The sequence below is a fragment of the Anopheles arabiensis genome, chromosome 2 (assembly GCF_016920715.1).
Source record: "Anopheles arabiensis isolate DONGOLA chromosome 2, AaraD3, whole genome shotgun sequence".
Classification (NCBI taxonomy): domain Eukaryota; kingdom Metazoa; phylum Arthropoda; class Insecta; order Diptera; family Culicidae; genus Anopheles; species Anopheles arabiensis.
Window position 1 is genome coordinate 46,035,006 of NC_053517.1, and position 22,668 is coordinate 46,057,673.

The 22,668-nt window shown below is 42.3% G+C and overlaps 1 protein-coding gene across 18 annotated transcripts in view; it reads right to left on the minus strand.

Annotated features, from left to right (window-relative positions):
- The window catches only part of LOC120893875 (unconventional myosin-IXa-like), a 64,514-nt gene that overhangs the window by 29,305 nt on the left and 12,541 nt on the right, over window positions 1-22,668 (minus strand). For 7 of the 18 annotated variants that reach the window (XM_040296058.1, XM_040296044.1, XM_040296057.1 and 4 more), the window contains exons 1-4: window positions 12,567-12,859; window positions 11,420-11,856; window positions 3,191-3,301; window positions 2,485-2,606 (exon numbers count right to left, since the gene is read on the minus strand). In XM_040296058.1, the coding sequence (XP_040151992.1) occupies window positions 2,485-2,606; window positions 3,191-3,301; window positions 11,420-11,761 (575 nt within the window). In that variant the 5' untranslated portion in view covers window positions 11,762-11,856; window positions 12,567-12,859. Of the gene's footprint in view, window positions 1-2,484; window positions 2,607-3,190; window positions 3,302-11,419; window positions 11,857-12,566; window positions 12,860-13,520; window positions 13,539-19,088; window positions 19,921-20,312; window positions 20,538-21,535; window positions 21,658-22,668 lie in introns of those variants that run through there. The other 11 variants (XM_040296048.1, XM_040296047.1, XM_040296053.1 and 8 more) reach the window with 10 other exon arrangements.

Genomic DNA, 22,668 nt, shown 5'->3' on the forward strand with positions numbered 1-22,668 from the left:
GCGCATCCTTTCCCAAATTCCACCCCCACAGTGCGAAGAAAATGTGCAGTGGTGCTCCATTATGATCATCATCACGCTCTCGGAATACGATATTCCCGTAGGTAATCTGCTGCTAGGTAGCCGATACATTGGGGCACCGCGGGTAACAACGGCAACCAATGAATGACGGCATACGTACATGCATTCTCACTCCAGCTCTCTGAACAGGAACGGCCACGCGGTGCTTGAACTAATTAGCGAATGCCAAACGACTTCATCATAAGTGCCAAATTAGATGAGAGTGATTTGAATCTAATTTCCATGTGACACCAACCTTTCATTCGCTTCCTCTGGTTTCATGTTCCATCGTCCCTGCCAGTGTGGGAGGTGTTTGAAAGCAAACGCCAGAGCAAATAGAGCATTCGTTTGGTATAACTCATGTTTTGCCAAATTACGCCTAAAGGTGTTTTTTTTTCAATCCCTTTAAAGACAAAATGCATGCGTCATGATTTTTTAAAAATACTGTTTAAATCGAATTCCTGCCGTCAACGCGATGTTAAGTCGCTGGCTCGATCGAGAAGTAGATGTTCCGGTAGTAATGTATTACTCCAATACTTCTTCTATTTGGACATCCCCGGCCTATATAGACTTTCGTAACTTATTCAGTACCACGCAGCCGGATAGTCAGTCAGGCTACGGAGGACTTGAACCTACGACGGGTGTATTGTTAAGTCGTACGAGCTAACGACATTACCACTAAACATCCCCTGTAATTCGAATATATAATACATTTGAATTGCTCTGTTTTTGGTAAGAAATAAAAATAACGTCTATTTATATTATTATGCGCTAAAATATATGCGCTTGTACTTCACATACATAACTCGAATAAATTATTAAAGCTAATCAAAATAAGCCGCAAATACCGATTGACATTGGACATGGAATACAAATACACCAATCTCAACTGTTCAAATTTATGAAAATCGTGCAAATGTAAGAATATTTAAATTTAAAAAATCAAGCAAGCATTTTCCGGCTTCATTAGAGACATTCATCCCCATCATCCACACGATCACCTCGTACCAACCACACGCCACGTGAGAAGAAGCTTCACCCATCCGATCAATTTTCTACTGCGGAAGTCTGACGCATCGCAGCACGCTGTGGTATGGCTTTTGATTTGTCGGTAGATTTGGATAAATCGATCAACAGCGATGAAGGGTTTCGGTAGTAAACAAATTAGCGCCACTCAGGAACGTGCACACACGTTACGTTCAAGCCATTTCCTTTCCCTTTACCGCGAACAATCCGTGGATAGGTTATTTCTGTTCTGGTATTTCACTGCAGATTGGAATGCGTGGAAAACAGCGCTTTACTGTCTGAGATGGACAGGGTGGTGAGGCGAACAGTCACAGTGTAGGTGAAGCTTACAATGAGAAAAATTTAACGTTCGACAGTGTGATGATGAGTTGATTAGTATGGATGCGCATGAGTAGTGGACGATGAAAGTATTTATGGCGAGACGAGGTTAGTTGTGTGTGTGTATTTTAAGAATCTTTCTATTTCGACAGGTTGCATCTAACAAAACACCATCCTATGATACGATCATAAATTACAAACGAGGGGTAGTTTCATTTGATCTGGACGAAGAATATGATCATTCAATGCAGGAATAAAGCGATCTTCACATATCATAACATGCCAAAAATACATTTCATGCTCAATTTTGTAACCAGGAAACATACATGAAGAAACATAACATACAAACGCTTAAAATCGATGTGGGCCCAATTTTGATGCGCAGTTGTTTTTAACTTCAGCTTCATTTTCGCGAATTTTATCGATGCGATTGTATTAAAAAAGGGAATAATTAAAATTTAATCGAGCAAAATTAATATGGAATCACCGCCAACAGCACCATCATCGACGCCCCGGCTACGGTTCGATCGATATCACATTAGAGTTTTCAATTTAAACTTTCCGTTGTCCGAGACCAAACAGCTTTGTTTGATTGCACGACTTTTATGATGGACACTCTTGCAATCAATGGTTGTGTGTTGGGAAATCAATTTCCCCCTAATCATCGAAACTCGACGTGCCGTTTTCCTTCATACTAAACCAATCCGAGCCGAGAGTGTTGGACTCTCGCTCGCTCTCTCTCTGTTCAGATCCCCTCCGCTAAACGAGTTAGTGTGACAAGCGTTTGTGAGGTAAAAGTAAAAGTGAAATTCATTTCCTCGACCATGGCAATGTGCTTCCGGTCCTACGGTTTTTCTTTCCTTCTTTGGCCGACGTGTTTCTCTTTATCACACTGGCCGTAACATATTTCCCTCTCGTAATCATCATTTCATCAAAACCTGGTGCTGATAAATTGCATCGGATGCACAACAGCCCGTCCGGACAATGCAGCACAAACTCGTACTGCCCCCCCCCCCCCTCCTCTCTTCCCTACGTCCCCTTCTCTGTATACGTTCCACTCTCTGTGTATTGCAATGAACTTACCTATGAAAATCTTTCTCCGAGTGCATCGGCCACAGCAGCATAACGGAGACGGGCTTTTCGTGCGCGGAAAGTCGCCTTTCCTTGCACTCGCCGGCCACTTCTGCCAGCTCATAGTTGTTTCCCTGGAACGGCACATTGGACGGCAAATGAAACAAGTTAGTTAAATGGTAGTTTGAAATGAGGGTGCAAACCTTTAACGAGTTTTGTTTTACCTTGCTTAAGATAGGGCATTAAAATCGAAGATCGAAATTCATTACTTTCTTCTTTTCGGTGCATCAATCTCATACAAATTAAACTATTTTAAATCCTAACATTTTTATACAGCCTTAGAAACTAATGCCTAATAGTTAATAACTAATAAATTTCAATATAAGCATTACATTTCTAGGCAAAAAAATGCTAATCAAATATTCTTTGTTTAAATTGTCTAGAAGATCTAACCATATTTTTCGATTATTTTTTGCATGAGAAAATACAATCAAATTAATTTGTAACATTCTCTTGAAAATTATGCACAACATTTAAAAAACATCATTAAGTATAACATTACAAAAAAAGTTTAAATCTAAAACTTGAGTGCTGCCACTGGAAGTTGACTGCAATACCCTTATTTTCAACTATTTTATTATTTTGAAACAAACATTCTACACCTTCGTACGCATGCATTAGAAAAGAGGGACATTTTACGTAAAAAGATGCTGCTTACCGTTAGTCCCAGCCGTTCGACGATGCAGGAAACGATCTCCTCGGCCGTGGTCTGCTTGGATGCCTCCACACTAAGCGCCTCATAATGCAGGGACAGTGCACCGACGTAGACCTGTTCCGTTCCATCGCGAACGACGGACAGCGAATGAAAGAGAAAACAAAACAAAGTATAGGTTAGTTTGGATCGGTTAATGTGCAGTAAATGCAATGGTGTAAAAACAGTAAAAGCAGTAAACAAAAACAGCCACATACAAGTGAAAGAAGATGTGTCAATGCACGCACGGTCGCACGATTGCAATGACATGGGGGAGAATGAGGAGGAAGGGCATGCATTCGCTGCACTCGGGAAAAGGCGTGATAAGAAAAATCTTTCCGATGACCAAGCAAGAAGCTCGACGGCATTCGTATCCGAAGAAGGGAAAGTTAACGGGTGATTAAATGTTGGAAAAGGGTTTCGATACAGGGAAGGAAGGGCAAAATATGTATGAGCATTGCAACCATGTTTTGTGAAATCCGTAGTGTTAAATAAATAAGTAAAAAAGCAAATATGTCATATATGTATCACATACATACATCGGATATAACTGATAGCGTGATATAAATTACTACTGGGACAGCCCGATATTGAATTGCATAGACGCGTCCTAAAGTTCACACAAGAGCACTGACAGAATATTACGACGTACAAATATGTCTAGTCAGCTTGTATAAAGGGCGATAACAGGGATACGGATAACGAATAACAGTTTATGAATACCGCAGCAATTTTCTTATAATTTAAACATATATATTGTACGACTCAAATTATTCCAACAGTAGGAAGCAGAAGCAGGAAATAGCAGTAATGATTCTGAACACGAGTTATTTTGTTTATATTGGAATAGCAACTTTGAAAAGTGTTTAATTATTCTTTGCCTAATCAAATAATTTATCAATCGTTTCCTCGAGCTCTCAATCGTTTCTCAATCACACTCCGGGACCATGTGCTTAGGGTAAGGAAAATTAGCAACATTCTCCCTTCATCAGGTCGATCTTCTGTATGGCTGGTTGATACCGTCGCGCAGCGCTACGCATCAGACAGTGGGACCATGCACTTTTCGAATTGCAGTTCAACGTGACCAACATCATCCGTCCTGGGTTCATATCTCCGCCGAAGAAGTTGCTCCATCGGTCAGCTGATCGCCACTCTGCTCGCGGCGGATAGAAAAAGTTGTTGCAAAAATTAGGCAAAAAATGCATTAAAATGCTAACGACTCTAAACCGGCCTCAGATTACGCCGCTGGCAGCAGGAAAGCTGCAACAGAAACTGGCTCGCGCAAAACGGCTCTCCCCAACGGGAAAGCGAGCGGTCACACACGTTTGAATTGAAGAAGGAAAAGATAAAAATACACGTTACGCAGTTGCAGCCATTGCGAGATAGGCGCTCTAGCTGCAGACACCGTTGGCGGCACGTTTGGCAAGACCGGAAGTGTGGAAATTGAAAGTGATATTTCGCCTTCATGAGTCTAAGACGTGCTTGGTTTGATTTTTGCTTTGTTGTAAATTATCTGGAGTGTCGAAAGAAATCGAAAGAACTATACACTCAAGTACTCAAGTACATTCTAGCATTTAGGGCGATAGAACATAACATCCAAAGAAAAGATCATTTCACACCGAGTACACAAACACATATTGGCAAAGTTGGTCTTGTTGCCTTCTTCTCAGTTGCAAACTGGAAAACGTCCAATATTCCTAAATTATTGTAATTGTAATTTTTCATTCAGAATTATAATTTTTGTTCTTATAACTCTGGAATGTGTCCAAATAATATTAAAACTTCTGCAATGGTAGATCATTCGAGACGGTCAATGGAATGGCCATGCTGCGATCAACATTAATTGGGTAAATGCATAAAACCATCTCCCTACTTCATCGCACATACTACTGTATCGGTTCCAAACATCCCCAGGGAGAGAGAAAGAGCATCGTCACCAGCTGTGAATGATGTCACGAAAACGCCCCAACCAACTCCCTGAAGCTCGCGTGCCACTTCGGCACACAGGCTGCTCTCACTAAAGGGGATGAGTCATCCGTAGACGAAATACGAACGAGAGCGAAGACAACTGAACGAAGTGACGGAATGAATTCCATTTAGCAAAACCATTTAAACCAGACCAGACACCACATGTAGGCGCGCTAAATGGATTGCGAGAAGTCGTCGGCAAAGGACTCCACATTTTGGCTACTAAATTTGGTAAACTGTGTGCATTATACGAGTGCCGGTTACGGGAGATGTTTGCTACCAACAGCCTTGACCTGGGGAAAAGAAGAATAAAGCAGGACTTTACGGCATGGTAACCAAACCGACCAGCAGCAGAGACTAGGGATGGGGACGGCGAAATCTGCGCACATATCATACGTAGAATCTGTTGTTCTGATGTATAAAAAAAGACTCATACCATTGCAATATACGCGTGTGTGTGTTCGTCTGTCTCGTTGCAGCCTACCAACGCCTCTCGCTCTTGACTGATTGGTTTTATTAATTAAGGACGTTTCCATAGCACAAATACTTAAATTAAGAAATTATCTCATAAAAGGAAACGTACAAAGAAACAGGTCGACAACATGACCTGCATTGGCTCAAAGTCTCTATAAAAATAATCAAACAAAAAATGGCCTGAAAATTATAGACATTCTAAATAAACAGACAAGAGGTGTATTTTTTGCTCATATTTACAAATGGAAACATATTTACGATGCAACAGTTTTGATTATCACTTAATTCTTATCCATGTCCCACTGTTGCGTTCAGTTTCATTCGGGGTTTTCATAATTAGAACAGTCCTATTAGATTCCAAATAAGCCTGTCCAAAAAAGATGCCATAGAGTCCACTTCCCATCACAAAAAGTTTGTTTCACATAAGAAAGAAGCAAGATGATGTCCTAAAAATGGTGAGAACCCCTGAATTACGAATTACGAATATAATGGACATGACCAGTTAATCTGAAAGTTACTCTGCACCACGTACAATCTTTTCACATTGTTTGTGTTTCGAACAAATCAAGACATAGTATTACACATTTTTACATGAGCTTTGTTCGATTGAACACAGAAAAACACCAAATATTATCCATTTCTCCGACCTGTATATGTGGCCGAGCTCTCTGTCTGAGAAATGTAAACCTGCCAAAAATCCTAGCAGCTGCCACCTACTGTATTCGTTTGCTGTCCCATCGGGCTTACATAGTGCGGTCACACATACATAAAGTAAAAAAAAAACACTAAACCCATCAACGTCTACACCACCCCCTGTGTGCTCGTCAATACGAATTCAAACGTTCGTTGTGAGCGAAGAATTTAATACACCATCAAACGCGGCGGCGTCCAAGAACGCTCGGCTCGCGCGCACGCCGGCCGTTGCAAACAAACACATATAGGTAAAAAATGCAAATTTATGCGTACATATATTTGTTTGATATAGTGCTCGAAAACTAGCACCGGCGCGCCAAACTCTACGTCAAGTATGGGAGGGAAGAGCGAGTAGACGTGAGCGAACCGCTGCCGTTCGTGTCTAAGACACGGCTGCTTCTTCGTTGTGTTCGTCTTTCGTCTCAGGTGTCGCTGGTTCCCAACGACTAACCACGACGACCGTTGGACCAACGGGGGAAGGTTTGGATTTCGGTTGAGAATTTCATTCCATCCCATGATGCCAACCATCACAACCCTCCATCGATCCCGCTCACGTACCCCCGTTGATCCTCGATTAACAACAACAACTACTACTAAGATGTTCGAGACGAAACACGTTTCAGTTGCTGTTTCACACGATCCCTGGCCGGATTCCTACCCACCTACGCCGTCGAATTCTTGCATATGAAAAAAAACATGTTGATCATTCCACGTGTAAAAATACATTCTGATACATTCCAAACTAGTACACGACTGATCGCTGTTTTATCACACATTTTACTACGGACAGCTACGAAGTAACATAAAAAGCGTTAGACATGATGATATTTGTAAAAAAAAACTGCAGAATTTACAGCAGCATACGATAGTAGATCTTGTTTTCAAAGCTCCGTTATCAGTTTGATGCTCATACACTTTCCATAGTTCCGATATATCGGATGTTGTTACTTGCAGAACAAAAAGCGCAGGAGTAAATCGATGATTGCATAACAGTAAACAAACGATAAGTTTTCATGTGCCGGATATGGCACTCAAATTGACGACAATAAACGTATCGACCACAAGACAACCATTAAGCAGTTTGATTTTGAATCCAACGATTTAAATATATAATTTTTTTTTTTTTGCAAATTTCTGCCAATGGCCAACTGTGAGGTAACACAGTCAGACGATTTTAATTTAATGCCATCGTCTGCCCCTTCCCACACCGTGGATCTTGCTCCAACCGGCTTTGCCACACAAGCGCGCAAGCTGTGTGAAGAATTAGAATTTTTCAATTTTGAATAGCATTTTGCCGTGTCCGAAACGAACGATGGGAAGGGCTCGTGGATGGCACCGAAAAAGAAGAAGAAAGACAATCTTCTTCAGAGAATTAAAGAATTTTAACTCTTTTTTATCAACGTACCGTATCATCCCCGTTCCTAAAACCGTATGAGATGATTGAGTGACACAGGGGCAGCAGGTGTTTTCCGCCCCAAATACTGGGCAGCCCGCCAAAGTGGAAGTTGAGATTTAGCGATACGAATGTTCCACACCATGGCATACAGCAGACAACGAACACGACCGTGTTTTTTCTTGAGCATCTGTGCAAACATGTCGAATGCCATCATCTGACGGTGATGTGGTATCAGATCTGGTGCACCACACCTTGGCTATTATAGAAAAAATATTAGAAAAGGTAATATTGGTTGGTGTGATAAAAAAGGGTGATTTGAATTACGATCCTATTTTTCAAAACATCTTTTGGTTTTGGTCAAAACATCTGTGTTGAAAAAAAATCATTTAATTGCTGTATCTGTTCCTGTAGTGCAGTCATTATTCGATATACGCTATCGTACGGGACCGAGCACAAAAGTGTATTTTGAGTTTTCGCGTATAGCGGATTCCTATGGAAAAATAGTTCGAAGTTAGACCGGTTCGATGATCGAAAAACATCCTAACAGAATTTTGAATTAAATATTGTTATTGAAAAACAGGAATCTTTTGCACAAATTCGATGTGACCTGCTTAGTAAACAATAATAAATTTAAAAAAGAGCATTTAATAAACCGAAATATTAAATCATTTTCAAAAAAAACACATGGAGCTGTCAAATTAGCAGAAATATTGCGTACTGCGAATTGGTGTACATCGAGTACTGCGTACTGTGGATAATTGCGGTACATACAATATACTACTTTTATCAAGAAAACGGACATTTTGTATTTCCCATCAACAGGCTAGATCGGGCCACGCATATCCGAAACCTCACGATCGAATCTAAGGGAAATGCCTAAAGCCTTACATTTGCATTAGCCGAAGACGACTGACGGAAAAATAAAGGAAAAAAATGATCATTTAACAAATGCTTGTTTTCATTAAAACAATATTAATATTATTGACTTTAAAACACAGTTTCATTAGAATTAAATAAAGTTTTTGTGGCCCTCCACGACTCTAGTTAGCTTTTTTTTATATGGAGTTTGACAGTTGGAGGCTGAAATCATGTAGACACTCCATACAAAACTGCACACAAAACTAGCCTGCGATTTTCAGTCTAGACTATTTTAGCCTCAAAGCTAGAATTAGATTCGAGCACCTTTTCGAATAAATGGTAAAACAAGGTGGTGTTTTCATTTATCCCAAGGTGCATTATAGAGATCAGATGGTGGAGTCTAGAATCAAAGTGTGTTTATTTAGTCCAGATGGCATATAACATGTTATTTTAACCCAAATTTGAACATCACTTTTTGACAGGATAGGTCAATAAAAATTAGCCTTCTAAATACATACACCTTGGAATAAGCCCACCTGTGTATTATACCCACTTAGATAGCTGCTCGAAAACTGCTATACAATGCAAAAAACTGACAGGCTGAAATTTCAGCCTACGAACTTAAAACGGAAAGGGCCCCTTTGTTAGGTTTCTTTTACTACCACCACTATAGGAACACAATACGACCACTATAGGACCATATCACTACTATAGGTACAACGGCTTATTGATTAAAATACGATTTTTTGATTTTTGATTTTTTTTTGCAAATTTGGTTGTGATTTTGAAGATACAACGCATTGCAATAGTGATATGTTAAAATATTCTTGAATTTACATTCTTGAAACCTTGACATTCATTAAATTAATTAAGGATTATCAGTACCGATACAAATCACACCACTATTGGTAGTTTTACCCAAACCGTTTCAAGCACAAAAGATTGCACATAAAAAAATCTAATTGCCAAGCTGCATTCAATCCAACATTTCTCTTAAATTACAACTTATTTATATTTTAAAACCACAACTGAACAAATGCATCACCCAAGAACGGACAGGACAAGAAGAGTTGGGTTGCGTGCATGTTGTTCTGCCTGTGATAAGCAAAAAAGGGAGATCGGATCAACGCCATTCGTTCATTCATTCGTTTGCTGCCCGCCACCACCTTCTATAGGTTATCGTCGACTTCTAGCGCACCACTTCGCTTTCGCCAACCGGTTCCAGTAATCAATCATTATTGGCGCAACTGTCGAATGGATCAGCCTACATACGGATACGACAGCAAGCGCAGCAGCTGCCGTTGTTGTTCGAAGGTGCAGAAGCACACGATGACGCTAGTGGTCCAATGCAGTGCAACAGCGGCGCAGCCTCTGCTAACGGCATTCAGCTCAGGTTATTTGGAAGCACCGCGGAATGCTAGACTCTTGCGTGAGTGCGTGCAATGTTATTGTAACGCTCTCTTAATTGAACAACTTGAAACGCGAGTATTGTTGTTCAGAATTGGTCCATTCATAGGATGGTGAAGACACGGAAACATCCTCTGCTGCTTATGGTAAAGTACGATTATTCCATAAACAAGTTACATGAAGAGACTTTGTAAACAAAAATGCCAATTCATAATCCACCACACCACTAACATACACTATTAATTATAAGTTTTGCAGTACAAAACTGATCTAAAAAAATCGATCGAAGGGAAGAAGGAAAATAAATGGAAGGCCAATGAGCAAAAAGTACACAAATCGTGCATTTAGCATATCGACCGAGACAGGCATTTCAAAATGAAAAACAAAACCTCCCGAGAAACGTCGAGGAACCAAGATAAACAAATCCACGGTCTGGCAACGATCTGGAACATCGATGAAACGATCAAAGCGTTGCGCATAATTACCATCACACACCTGATCTGCTTTCATGAAAAATATCATACAAACACCTACGTCTCAAAGGTGTGCGCTATTACAATCCCCATTGCCGCGGAATGTTCTTCAAAACGGTAAACATTTTTAGGAGTTTGACAATGTAAAATGAAAGAGAGAAACATTAAAGGTAAAAAAGTGAATGATCAAAGCTACATTAGATTTGGAATATATTGTTTCTAGCTGATATGATGATATTGAGGGTATCAATCGAATGGAAAATTTACTTAAAAATTATTCCTTCCTAATTCCTAATTACAAGCAGAAAATGCCTCTCCTCATGAACCTAGTTAAATAGGTCAGCAAACTGGTTGGATGGCTTTAGACTAATCAACAATAAAGTTTTAATTCATCGGCACACATGCCTCTTAATCGTGTGTGTGTGTGTGTGCCCGTACTTTGTGTGATGTTCGTGGTTCTAATCTACGCAATTTGAATTATTTCATCACACCATTATTGCACCAGTTCTATCCGTCGCCGGCAAGTCGACAACGCAGAACCCTTCGCATCGTTTAAGCCGGAAATGATTAATCAGCGCACACCCCTCGGTGCGCTTCACTCGAACGGGCAACATCATTCTTTGGATCGTATCTATTTCCCTCCTACCTTCCCCTTTTTGCATTGCTAGCAATGTGTGTGTGCCCTAATCACTATCACACTCCTCTCACATCGCATCAACTTCATTCTCATCGTCATCATCGGCACAACAAAAACACGTCGCAACACGATGTCATATCGATTATTGTTATTATTGCTTACTGCTATGATTCATAGCTTACTTCCTTCGGGGAGGAAGTGCAATTACACAATTACCATGCAACCTCCATCCACAGTGTGCTTGCTTTACCTTTGTCCGCTTAAAAATTAAGAGGATTGTTGTTCCCTACCTTCAGCATAACGGTCGTATCGAGCGTAACAAAATCATCGTAGTAAATCTTCGACCGTCTTTTTTCTTTCCTTTCAGCTCTCATCGTCAGTTCGTCTCGGTGACGATATTTGCTGCTCAATTCGGAAGAATCAGTGTGTGTTCCGTTTAACTCCATCGCATCACTTCCACTACTTAAACAGGATACGGCGGATGATGCTGCTGTTTGCTTTTCGGAACACTTTGTACGCGACTCTGTATCAATCTTTTTGGTTGGTGAATTGGTGTTTGGGTGCCGACCCAGTGATTCATCGGTCAATGGATGCTGATTGTGATGCCGCCACTTCACCCCATTGAACTGCATTCCCTTTCTTATGCAGGAATTTTGGCTTTAAATATCACACTTAATTCACAACACAAAATGCAGCTTTTTCTCTCCAATAGAAACCACGAAACTCACTGTGAAAGAACAGCATTGAAAGAATAATGAAAGAACACACCGCATAAGTGCGCTGCCAATACTATTTCAAATATTGCACCCGACACCACGTGCACACTTCGAATTGGCATGGAAATGATCGGATCGATACTTTCCCATCGTTTAGATTGCGACAACCTCCTCCTGCCGGCTAACCAGCATTACCAGTGGTGCCGGTTCCGGTGGATCAATCTTCCTGCACATTTCCGGCGATTCGCGTGAGCACAGGAAATGCAAATTATTTACATCGAATCTCACTCCACACAATACGATGGAAGGCTATACCTAGGACGCCACACACACTTTGGCATTAATACCTCACTACAAACATGCACAAGTGACCACTAATGAAACGGTTGAAATGGGAAGGAGCACGAGATCATTTGATTTTTCCAAACCAATTCCCTTGCACACTTTTAAGAACTAGCAATTAAACTCCGAAGACGTTTAGACGTTGATCGGTTGTAAAGTAACACTTGTCACCGTTGAAATAACTAAACAATAGGTGGCAATCGCAACAAATAACCACGTTCTACCACACTTTGTGCCAAAAACAAGGCAAACAAATTAATGCCCCCAAATCAATCACATGCACACTAAACAATAACAAACAAAAAATTACTTCATTTTCCAAACTTTCGCGCTGCTTATCGATTGACCATTGTACTAAGGCAACCACCTTTCAGCTAACCTTGAATTTATCGCCAACTCCAATTGGTCCCACCGTTTCCACTCCACCAGACGCTCGCAACGGTTGACGTTGTTGATAAAGCACACTCACCAACCAACACACACTTTTTTCTTATCAACGACTCTCGAGTGCAAACTTCAATCACATGTCTGTTTCGGTATCGGATTGTGGGGTTATATGTAGTAACGAGCAAAAAATACCACACTCCAGTACTGTTCACTTTAACCGTTCAATCGTAACTAGTAATCGGTAATAGACAGGGCCTGAGTCCCGCAATGCTTAGTGCGCCGATCTGTGAACGATCATCGCCGAAGAATTAGCGCTGGAGAGCTAACCCGAGCTCGTGCCAGCTCGTGCCCTGAAAACGAACAAGCGCGTCCAAGTGGCATCCGAAGCTGAGTAGAACAATTTCCAACCAAGGGGGGTATGGTAGTGGGCACAAATCGATTTTTCAGTCATATTTTTCACTGCCGGAGAGGCGCTGTGAGTAAGTACCCAAGCGCGAGCGGTCGTAGATCTTGAGGCGTTTCGCGCAAGTGTGCATTCTGCGCGTCGTTCTAGCGCTACTACAGCACAGCTGCGCTTGAGATACTACACCACAACTTCGCGCACATTCACACGGCAATAGAGAGGCATCCGCTGCTTGTCTGTATCATTGCACCACAAATCGTCACTAGTAGATGGAACTGCACATGGAAATGATTGGTGTAAAATCAGATTTCAACCAATCTTCTGTCCGCACACACCACTTTATTGCATTCAGCACGAAGCACGATTTTTCCTTCATGTGCCAGAGCCGGCTCGTAAACAGTCATGTGGCACGCGCTCGCGTATCTACGAGCAGGCTAAACTACTAAATGGCCTAGCCCCTCTGGTCGACTCCAAGTGGCTAGAGCGAAACTACCTGCGCTTCTAAAGCACCCAGCAGCACAGCGAATCGATAATAACACACACCTTCTTCTAACAATAGCTCACTGCCAACCGGAGTGTGACACCGAGGGACACCCTCCAACCCGAGATACGTGATCCTAACTAGCCTAAAGCTAACCTACTGGGCAAGTGAACAGCCTGTACGTCCGTTGAGGTGTGTGTCTCATACTCACACACACGCAATGAAACTCGTTGCCGATTTGCGGGACCTGATTCATAAAGTGGCAAACTCCGACACACGATCGCTTATCAATCAATCGCATACGCACATACCAGGGCTGACACAGATAAGGAAGGCTTTGGAAGTCTTCGGGGCGCAAACACTGCCGACCGCTTATCGGCCATGCAGCACACTGGCTGTCTGATATGGATTTTCTTACCGCGAGCCTACGAGGTTACGGTTCTCGGTCAACTTGTGGCACCTGTGGCACAACAACAACAACATTCGATAATCTAAAGGGCAGGTGTTCACCACATCACGGTTAGGAACATCGCCCCGGGATCGATTGGCTGTGCAGTCGTTTTGCAGCAACATTTGATGTGCGCCAAACAATGACATCCAGTGATAGTGAGCAGTACTGTGGTGTTGTGCAAAAGCGCAAAGGTAACAACAACTGATGCCTTCAGGATGTGGATCATTCTGCATGGCAGTGGTAGTTGCGCGAGCAGCGTTTCCCAACACTGCTCGGAGAGCTTGTGATGTGTAAGAAGCACTGGTACTTGAGCGGATGACTTGAACAGACCAAACGGTGGTGGTAAAAACGTAGCAGAATAGAGAACAACAGCGTATTGACGCTCCAGGCCAATAATGTTGCTTCGATCTATGAACAGTGTCGATTGTTCGCCTAATACACACCATGAGTCATACACAAGTGGCAACACTCTGACTGTGGAGCGTCGTACGATCTCCGGTTTGCTCCTGCATTGCTATAACTCGAACGATCCTAAGCGACCAAGTAGAGGTATACAAAATGAGAATTCATTCCTACAGATCTATGCATAGGTCTAAATAATAACATCATACCACATTATCTTAATGTCTAATGTACATTGAATTACCAAAAATCGAATGATTGCTTTCCGATGCCCTGGTACTCTTGTTATTCTATATAATTATCTCATAACTGATAGCTTAGATAATCCAAGCCATTTCATTATTTAAAAACATCTTTGATTGAAGTTAGTATAATCCACAAGTTAAGTATACATATTACCAAACCAAAAGTATGGGACTACAATTGAAGACGTTTATAGAAAGAAAAACATGACACATGGACAAAAAATAGTCATGTTTATTCGATATATTCAATATGTAATTTCTGTATCGTGTGATAAAACCATAATCATGGTAGTTGAGCAAACGAAGTGAGGTAAAACTGTCCAACACATCTCCCAGAATGCATCTGAGGTGACATCTGCTTCCATGCACGATGCATATAAACATACAAACATATACCACGTATACAAACGGAACTCAGCATTCTGATGCGCGCAACTAGTCTTTCTAACACGTCCTAACACGTTACTACTACTTGGCACGGTCCTTTTCACATGGGAAACATTTCGTGGATTGGCGAATGTAATGTGGTGGTGCTTGCTACTGGAACGTCATCCTCACCGAGAAGGTCCTACTGCTTTTTGTTGCGCCTGTCTGAAGTTACATACCAACTTTACCACCCAGCACACGTCATGATGATGCGCGCACTGACGTGAGAATGAATTTCCTCCAACATACGAGTGCTGGGTAAAGCATTCATTTAGAGTTTCCGGCAAAGGATACATGTTGATGTTGTGTACAGCCTACCACTGTCCAAAATTGACTATGCATTGACGAATGTCACAAAGGCTTCTCTATATATAGCAACACACACATTCACACAATGCTAACAATTCAAACAAAAATATACTTTTCCTTCGAGTTAGCTGGGCCAAAGGAGTACAATCGTGACATCGTATGACCTCCGTACTGATATGAGACATGTTCAAGTGCTAGAATCTGCGTATATACGTTACTGCGTTTAAGTTCATGTGAATAGTTTTGTATACCTTTTTTGTAGCCTCGCTTCCTGAAGACCACATACTGCCCGTTGAATTTAAAAAATAAATATCAAATTACTATAGAACCACAGTATAAACTGTACTTTTTAATTTCTGAAAAGTCTTAAGTCTAAAGTCTAATCAAAAATAAGATACAAACAGTCCCCGATATCTTTAAACATTCGATCAATACAAACTCTTCAACCGTCCGGTAAAACCTTCTTCCTCCTTCCGAGCGTTAATGTGACCATAATCTTGGCACCACTCCGCTTGTTCGCCCGTCCAGTCCACTCATTCGCTCAGGCAGATCGTGAGCAATCGGCAGCACAGGCAATCGCGCGAAGGAAAGGAAAGGTCGTGCTGTACCTCCAACATGAGACTGACTAAAACCACACCACGCGACAACGCGACGCGAGTCTATCTTATCAATCGAACGGGAACGGGAAGGGTCACTCCGCGTCCGCAAGTACAGAGGAGGGGTATAGTAATAGTAGCAAAAGGTTGAGGAAAGCGAAGGAGCGAGGGGAAGGTCCACGTTTTAGTATCCTTCCCCGGAGTATCTCCCGAACCACCACCAAGACATAGAGAGCGAGAGGGAGAGACACTACAAAAGCCAATAAGTGAGTGCCTTTTTCAAGGCCAATCGGCGGACTTCCAGTGCCACGGTCCGGTGCGTTTGCGTTTGGAGGAATATGTGTGCGTGTGTCTGTTTTATATATACTTTATTTTATTTTTTACGATCTTGACCTTTCGCATACACTGTTTGCCAATGGTCGGGAAACGGTGTTCTCTCTTTCTCTATAGTTCTCTCCCTCTTTCTCTGGCCGTCGCTCTTCCTTTAGCTTGACCATTGTCACAGCATTCACATGTCCTTCCCCTTCTCTATCGATGTACCGCTCATTCTTCGCCAATGTTTGAAGTGTGTCCAGCAGAATCGCAATCGAGACGGATGAACTAAGAGAAACAGACGGTCACAGAGTTGCGGAGCCGACTCCACAACTGGCAAAGTCTTCAAAGACCTCTGCACGATACAGGCTAGTGCAGTGAGTCACAGGCTTGTGGCTTGTTTTTGGAGGCCGTACCTCCCCGCCCCTGGACGGCTGGCGTTACGTGTGTTGCTTTTATTGAACGCTTCTCGGGAGTGCCCTTAATAGACGGGAACTAGAGTTGCGGATCAATGCTGCACCGGTACTCGCGGTCGTGAAGATATCTCGTGCAGATAAGACAAACGCGCGCTTGCAGCGATGATATTTACCATTGCAGTGATTTAGAATTAATTGGACGACACTGCAATAAGTTTACAGGACAGAGAAGGAGGTCTCGCGAGGGGATTTGTATAGAACAAAGCATGACACTGTGCTGAAATGCAACAATGTGAACGGAATTTACTGTCATAGAAAATCAGGCTGATCTAAGCTGAATCCCCCACGGTGCTCTTGACGTAAGGCAAAAAAAAATCTATTATTTTTATCACGAAGAGCTCATGTACACGAAAAGACATTTCATAAGATGGCATAACATTTATTTTTAGATGCAGGAGTAGTTTGTTTTTGCTGATAATCTCATTGCAACCGTTCCAGCGCACATCGTAGCACATTCACGCATACACACAAACATCCAGATAAACATAAATCTGTGTTCGAGAACGGATTCAAGGTCATTGGAAAAGGAGTAAATTCCGTAAAGCCCTAGGCCCCCAAACGGGGATCGCTCTTTTTCTTTCTATACGAATTTCCGATGCATTCACGTTTCGGTGCGTACGTTTGAGGGCAAACTCTAGCGAAGGAGACGTTCGATATTTATAAATAAACTCCGATTGAATAAAGCCGGTCGTCCTACGGTGCTTAGATTCAGTTACTTCCCTACAGTTCCTACTTCCCGTTCCATTCTCTTAAATTTCCCGTATATCCAAACACTTGCAAGCTCGACTTCTTGAGCAACACGCATCGGATGAAGAAATCTCTGCCAGTGTGTAAGAGCTGGATCATTCATTTCTTGATATTTCAGGCCAACCATTGAGGGGATCCGGGTGCTGCTAGAAGCGAATTTGTGTGCTTGGCAATGGATTCGGGTTTGTTATTACGGATAATTGATTTACGAAAGTGCACCCGGCTAGTAGGCGCTCCAACGGATTCCAGGCAAAATATTTCCCGGAGTGGTTACTATTATTACCTTTTTAACTCTCCGCCCTCAGCCAGCTCTGGACCTGCCCCTGCCCTCCCCTCCCCTGTTCCTTTGCATATGCAGCACAACCGCTCAGCCAAACAAACATACCGGTGTGTTATTATTGGTACTTGTTTATTCAATTTTCCCACCCACTGGGTTTGGGGTGTGTGTGTGTCTGTGCAAAGGGTCCCTTTGGCAAGCGCCATGCAGGAAAGATGTCCATCCATTGCGCTAATTGGGGGATTAGAAGGAAAAACAAACAAACGTATAAAACGATACGCATCGGTATTTGAGATCCGCCAGCGAAGCAAAGCAAAACACATCATTATTAAACGGCGCCGGGACGTATTTTGGTGCTGTGAGTTCGAGAAAGCCAATAGCTGGCGACGACGACCAGCCGCGTTCTGGATCAAGCGTGTTTCGTAAAGGCGAATTGTAAACTTCTAGTACACCTATGCAAATACCGGGCGTACTTTGAAGACAAAAAAGACTAGTGTTGTTGCTAGAATACGTGAAAACTATCGGGAGATAATTTGTACCAACCAAAGATCGGCAACGAGCAGCAAGACGCTGCAATTTGAAACTCAGCTGCCCGCAGTGTGTAGCATGTACACGTGGGTTACGATTTGTTTTGGTAAACTGTGAGAGTAACTATTCAGCTGCTAGTGAGGATTCAAGCAATTGTTATTAACCGCTCGCCAGTAACCTAGGATGGGTAGGTCGTTAAAATGGCACATTAGATTGTTAAACAATTGGATTATCTCAACACTGGCAGTTGGAGTACGATGGTGTAAAAATGTTTAGTAACCATATTAGAGCATGTATGACATGCTTTACATTTTGCAATGAAATGTTAACATTTAGCTATAGTTAAGTATTGTCGATTTTACAGTATTACGGATAAGAAGACGTTTTAAAAGGGTCAACAACTATAAAAATATAAGATTATACTTCATAATTTCAATTAAGATTTTCTTCTTCTTCTTTGGCTCAACAACCATTGTCGGTCAAGGGCTGACCACTAGTAGGCTTGGGTTTTAGTACGAATCATATATTGCATTTTCATTATTTTTAAATCAGCATTAAACTTTCAACAGAAGGCTGAAGGTAAAATAAGAATAGCCATAAATAGTAACATTACCATGAACCAATATTTTTCATACACCAAAATACCTCTGTTCTGGATGCGCCGGCTTTCACAAAGCCGGACGGTTTCAAATCCTATCCAAACTATCTCCCTCTAGCAAGATTTGTCGATACGCTTGCGTGGTAAAAATAATTCTGTCAAGCCTAAATAAAACTGGTATATGAATCCTTATCCTATCCTTGGGAAAGGAAGAAGAAACACAACCGAAACCACTACTATATCATATATTATACGATACGCACCTGCAGAATGTAGCGGGAACAGTCCGCGAGAGTATCCTGCGACATGACCGCTAGTGTCGTCGACGCTCGTGCTGGTGCTGATGGAAGAAGTTGTTGCTATTGTTGTTGATGCTGTCGTCGGTCTTGGTGATAGTGGTAGTATCGTTGGTACTTGCAATGGCTGTCGATTGCAGCGATCGATGATGCAGCCCTTGAAATCGCATCAACCGCTTCACTACTGTCTGGGAGGAGGATGGCTGCCCACGACGCCGGCAGTGGATGCACCCGCTGCCGCTGCTGCTGTTGCTTCTGCTGCTGCTGCTGCTGCTGCTGGTGGTAGTGTCGCCGGTAGTGTGGTGCCGTCTTGTGCTACTAGTGCGGGCTGTCCAACTGCAACTGCTACAGTAGACGCCGCTCATTCTGCTCCCTTTGCTGCTTCTGCCGCCATTCGGCAGCCGCCAGCGGTAGCATAGACAACATAAACACCAGCACGCACACGGTGGTCACATACACTCACTCACACACACACACACACACGCACACTCAATTGTGGTCAACTCCTTGGGCCATTCTACACACAATCGGCACACGCATTCACACCCTCACACGCCTTCGAACACTAAATGCACAAAACTCACTCTTCTCTCTATTTCACTTTCTTCCTTTCTCGTGCGCGATTTACGATCAACTTTGTCCAGCCTGTACACTTCTAGATCTTAAGGATATATCTTCCTTTAGCATCCTTTAGCACACATTAAAAATTCTACTCTTGGCTCACTCACAAACACTCGAACTATCTGGGACAGAGATTCACTAATAAAGCAGAACCTTTAAAGAAAAGTGACGTAGAATGCTGATATTTTTTTATAAATTATACTACATTGCTCCTAAAGCAGTTTACGACCATTTTCCTGTTAATACATGATACAAATACAATTTCCTAAACTTCGTACGGATATACATTTTAATTTTTGAAATTAGATATCTGACACATTCGACAATGTATGAAAACATGTTTCTGCCGAATTTAAACAATAATTTGTTAAAAGACTTCTAATTCTAATAATAAAATTCAAACATTTTTCAACGGACACTGAGCATTTTTTGTGTATGTGTTGTTTTTACACTACTATAGATTTGATGATTATTTCCGCAGGATCGCGCGGGTCAGGCTTATTGTATCATGTATTAGGAAAGAAATGGTTTGTTGCTGGTGTCATAGCAATTCCTTATCGAAAACGGTACCATTTTCTTCTGCCCACCTCACTCGACACATTTACAGCTCTGCGACGTTCGACGATAAGCGATATTCTCACATTTTGCAGACTCTTGTTTCACAACGGTCTTGCAGTAAAAACCACCAACACTCTGTACACGAGATTCTTGCTGTCACAGCACACAGAAAAATACACACACACATACACACACTCTCAGTTAAGCCAATGTGCTTTTTTGTTGTTGTTTCACTGCCTGATAAAATAAGAGAGAACATGAACATATTTCTATTAACAACTCAAATTTAACGGACGGTAATTTAGAACTAAACATCGCGCAGGGGGCCAAACACCAACAGAAAGGCTTATCGTTTTCCAACGCATAAACACCAGCTAAACAGTATATGTGCATGCACCACTAATCTAAAATTCAACGCACTAACAGACAAAAAACGCAGTCAAGTGTCCTGTGTCCTTCGACCTTTGCGTTACGTTTCAGGTGAGGTCTCTTCACCGTCCATAACTTTGTATCGGCCAAAACGGCTGTTAGCAATGTGAGATGTTTCTCGGCAGTTTTTCACTGATACGCACGCTTCACCACCAACCAGAGGGCCATCGTCTCAGCATAAAAAAACATAACCACCGTACATGGACGGTGGTTGAGTTGGTTACACTCTCTCCTTATCGCGAGTCGTGGTGCCATGGTGGAGAGCTGCGTTTTTTTTTTTCGATTTGATGCCAACAGTACACACACGCACACACACATATACGTATACTCTCATGACACTGGTTGCCATTTTTCACACCACGCACACTTCCCGTTCTTGTGTTTTAGCTGCGTTTTAACAGCACGCACAGTAAGACACAGGCCCCTCTTTTCCATCCCCATTGCGGCCAATGGCAGCCACACATACACTTGCATACGCAATTCCAGTTTCAAGACGGAAGCTGTCGCGAGATAAGACCTCTGTGTCGCGGCTGCTGCACTTCGCGGGCGCCGTCCGGGTTATCTGCGCGGGTCCAAGGAGCGCCTTACACTTGCTGCATGATTAGTATGATTGAAATTGCTGCTTTCTTGTGTGTGTGTTTGTGTTTTTGCTTCTTTATTTTCCTTTTTGCAAAGCATATGCATCGACCGAGGTCGTAGCCCGATCGCAGCCCGTGGTGCGATCAACAGGCTCAGGACACGCACACACACACAAATACACGAATGGTTTAATTATTATTCGCCGCAATTTGTAACCTCGCTCGTACTATAAGTGATACGGTTGAGGACGATTGGTAGAAAATCCTAGGAGAAGCAGCAGCTGCTGATAATGAGTTTGCGATGTCCAGACAAAGACTGCTCGAACGGGAAGACGCGCGATAGGTATAGGCTGAAGGAAGAGAATAGAGAGAGAAAAAAAGTTTGTTAGAATACTTATTATTTTCATTTTTCCCAAAAAAATAAATAAAACAATATGATTACTAAGCAAAGTCTGTCCGGAAAACAATAAAAATAGATTCCAACAAAAACTGCCACACTTTCTTACGTATTTGAGGAGGCGTTATAATGCCCCACCGCAAACCGCTTAGTTCTGCACAATAATTACCGAACGAAAACTGTTCTATAGTCAGCTTACAGGCACACAATCTGTGGCGCTAGCTAGGCCGAAACTGGTTGAATCTACCACTTAAAAAAACAACGCGAGAATCCCACCCCGAACGAAGTGGCGGAAACAGTGATTCATGGATTACAGTGTGCTTTCTAGTGCGATCGCTTCCCCGTTCCATTGCACAGTTAGCTTCAGCAGATGGTGGCGCGCAGATTAAAACCACCCTGTTACATGGGTGTATGGGTATGGGTGTGGGCAATAGCCCAACAACAGCTGGCATCTGCGCAAGCTGCCTTGAACAATTTTTGAAGCGCCCAAATGTCCAACAAAAACCTTTAATTCAACCGGTAAACATCTTCGGACGATGCGTTCACACGATTTGCGTTCTGACGGTGAGTTGCTGTCGGTGACGAAGGTGGTTCCTGGTACTGCGCGTATGAAGTACCTGAGATTAGGTGTGGCCTACTTATTTCCTGCTGAAGTTGCAGCAACTTTATAAACTCAAAATGTAAAGGGTTGTGCGGATTGCAAGAGCTGAGTAACACCTCACCCTAACAACGCATGGAAGTCCAAATGTGATTTTGGACAGATCTGACTTAAAGCAGTGGTAAAACCAACACACAAATCGAAACATCAGCAAGGCTAATCATCATAGCGCATTGTAAAAGCGAAACGAAAACAACCCGGCACCAATTACTACTAACCCACTTCCTGGCCCGTGGCGGTGTAGTGGAGCTCATCGTTTGCACTGGAGATACATTAAGGTTTACCACGGTAACATAAAATCGGTAG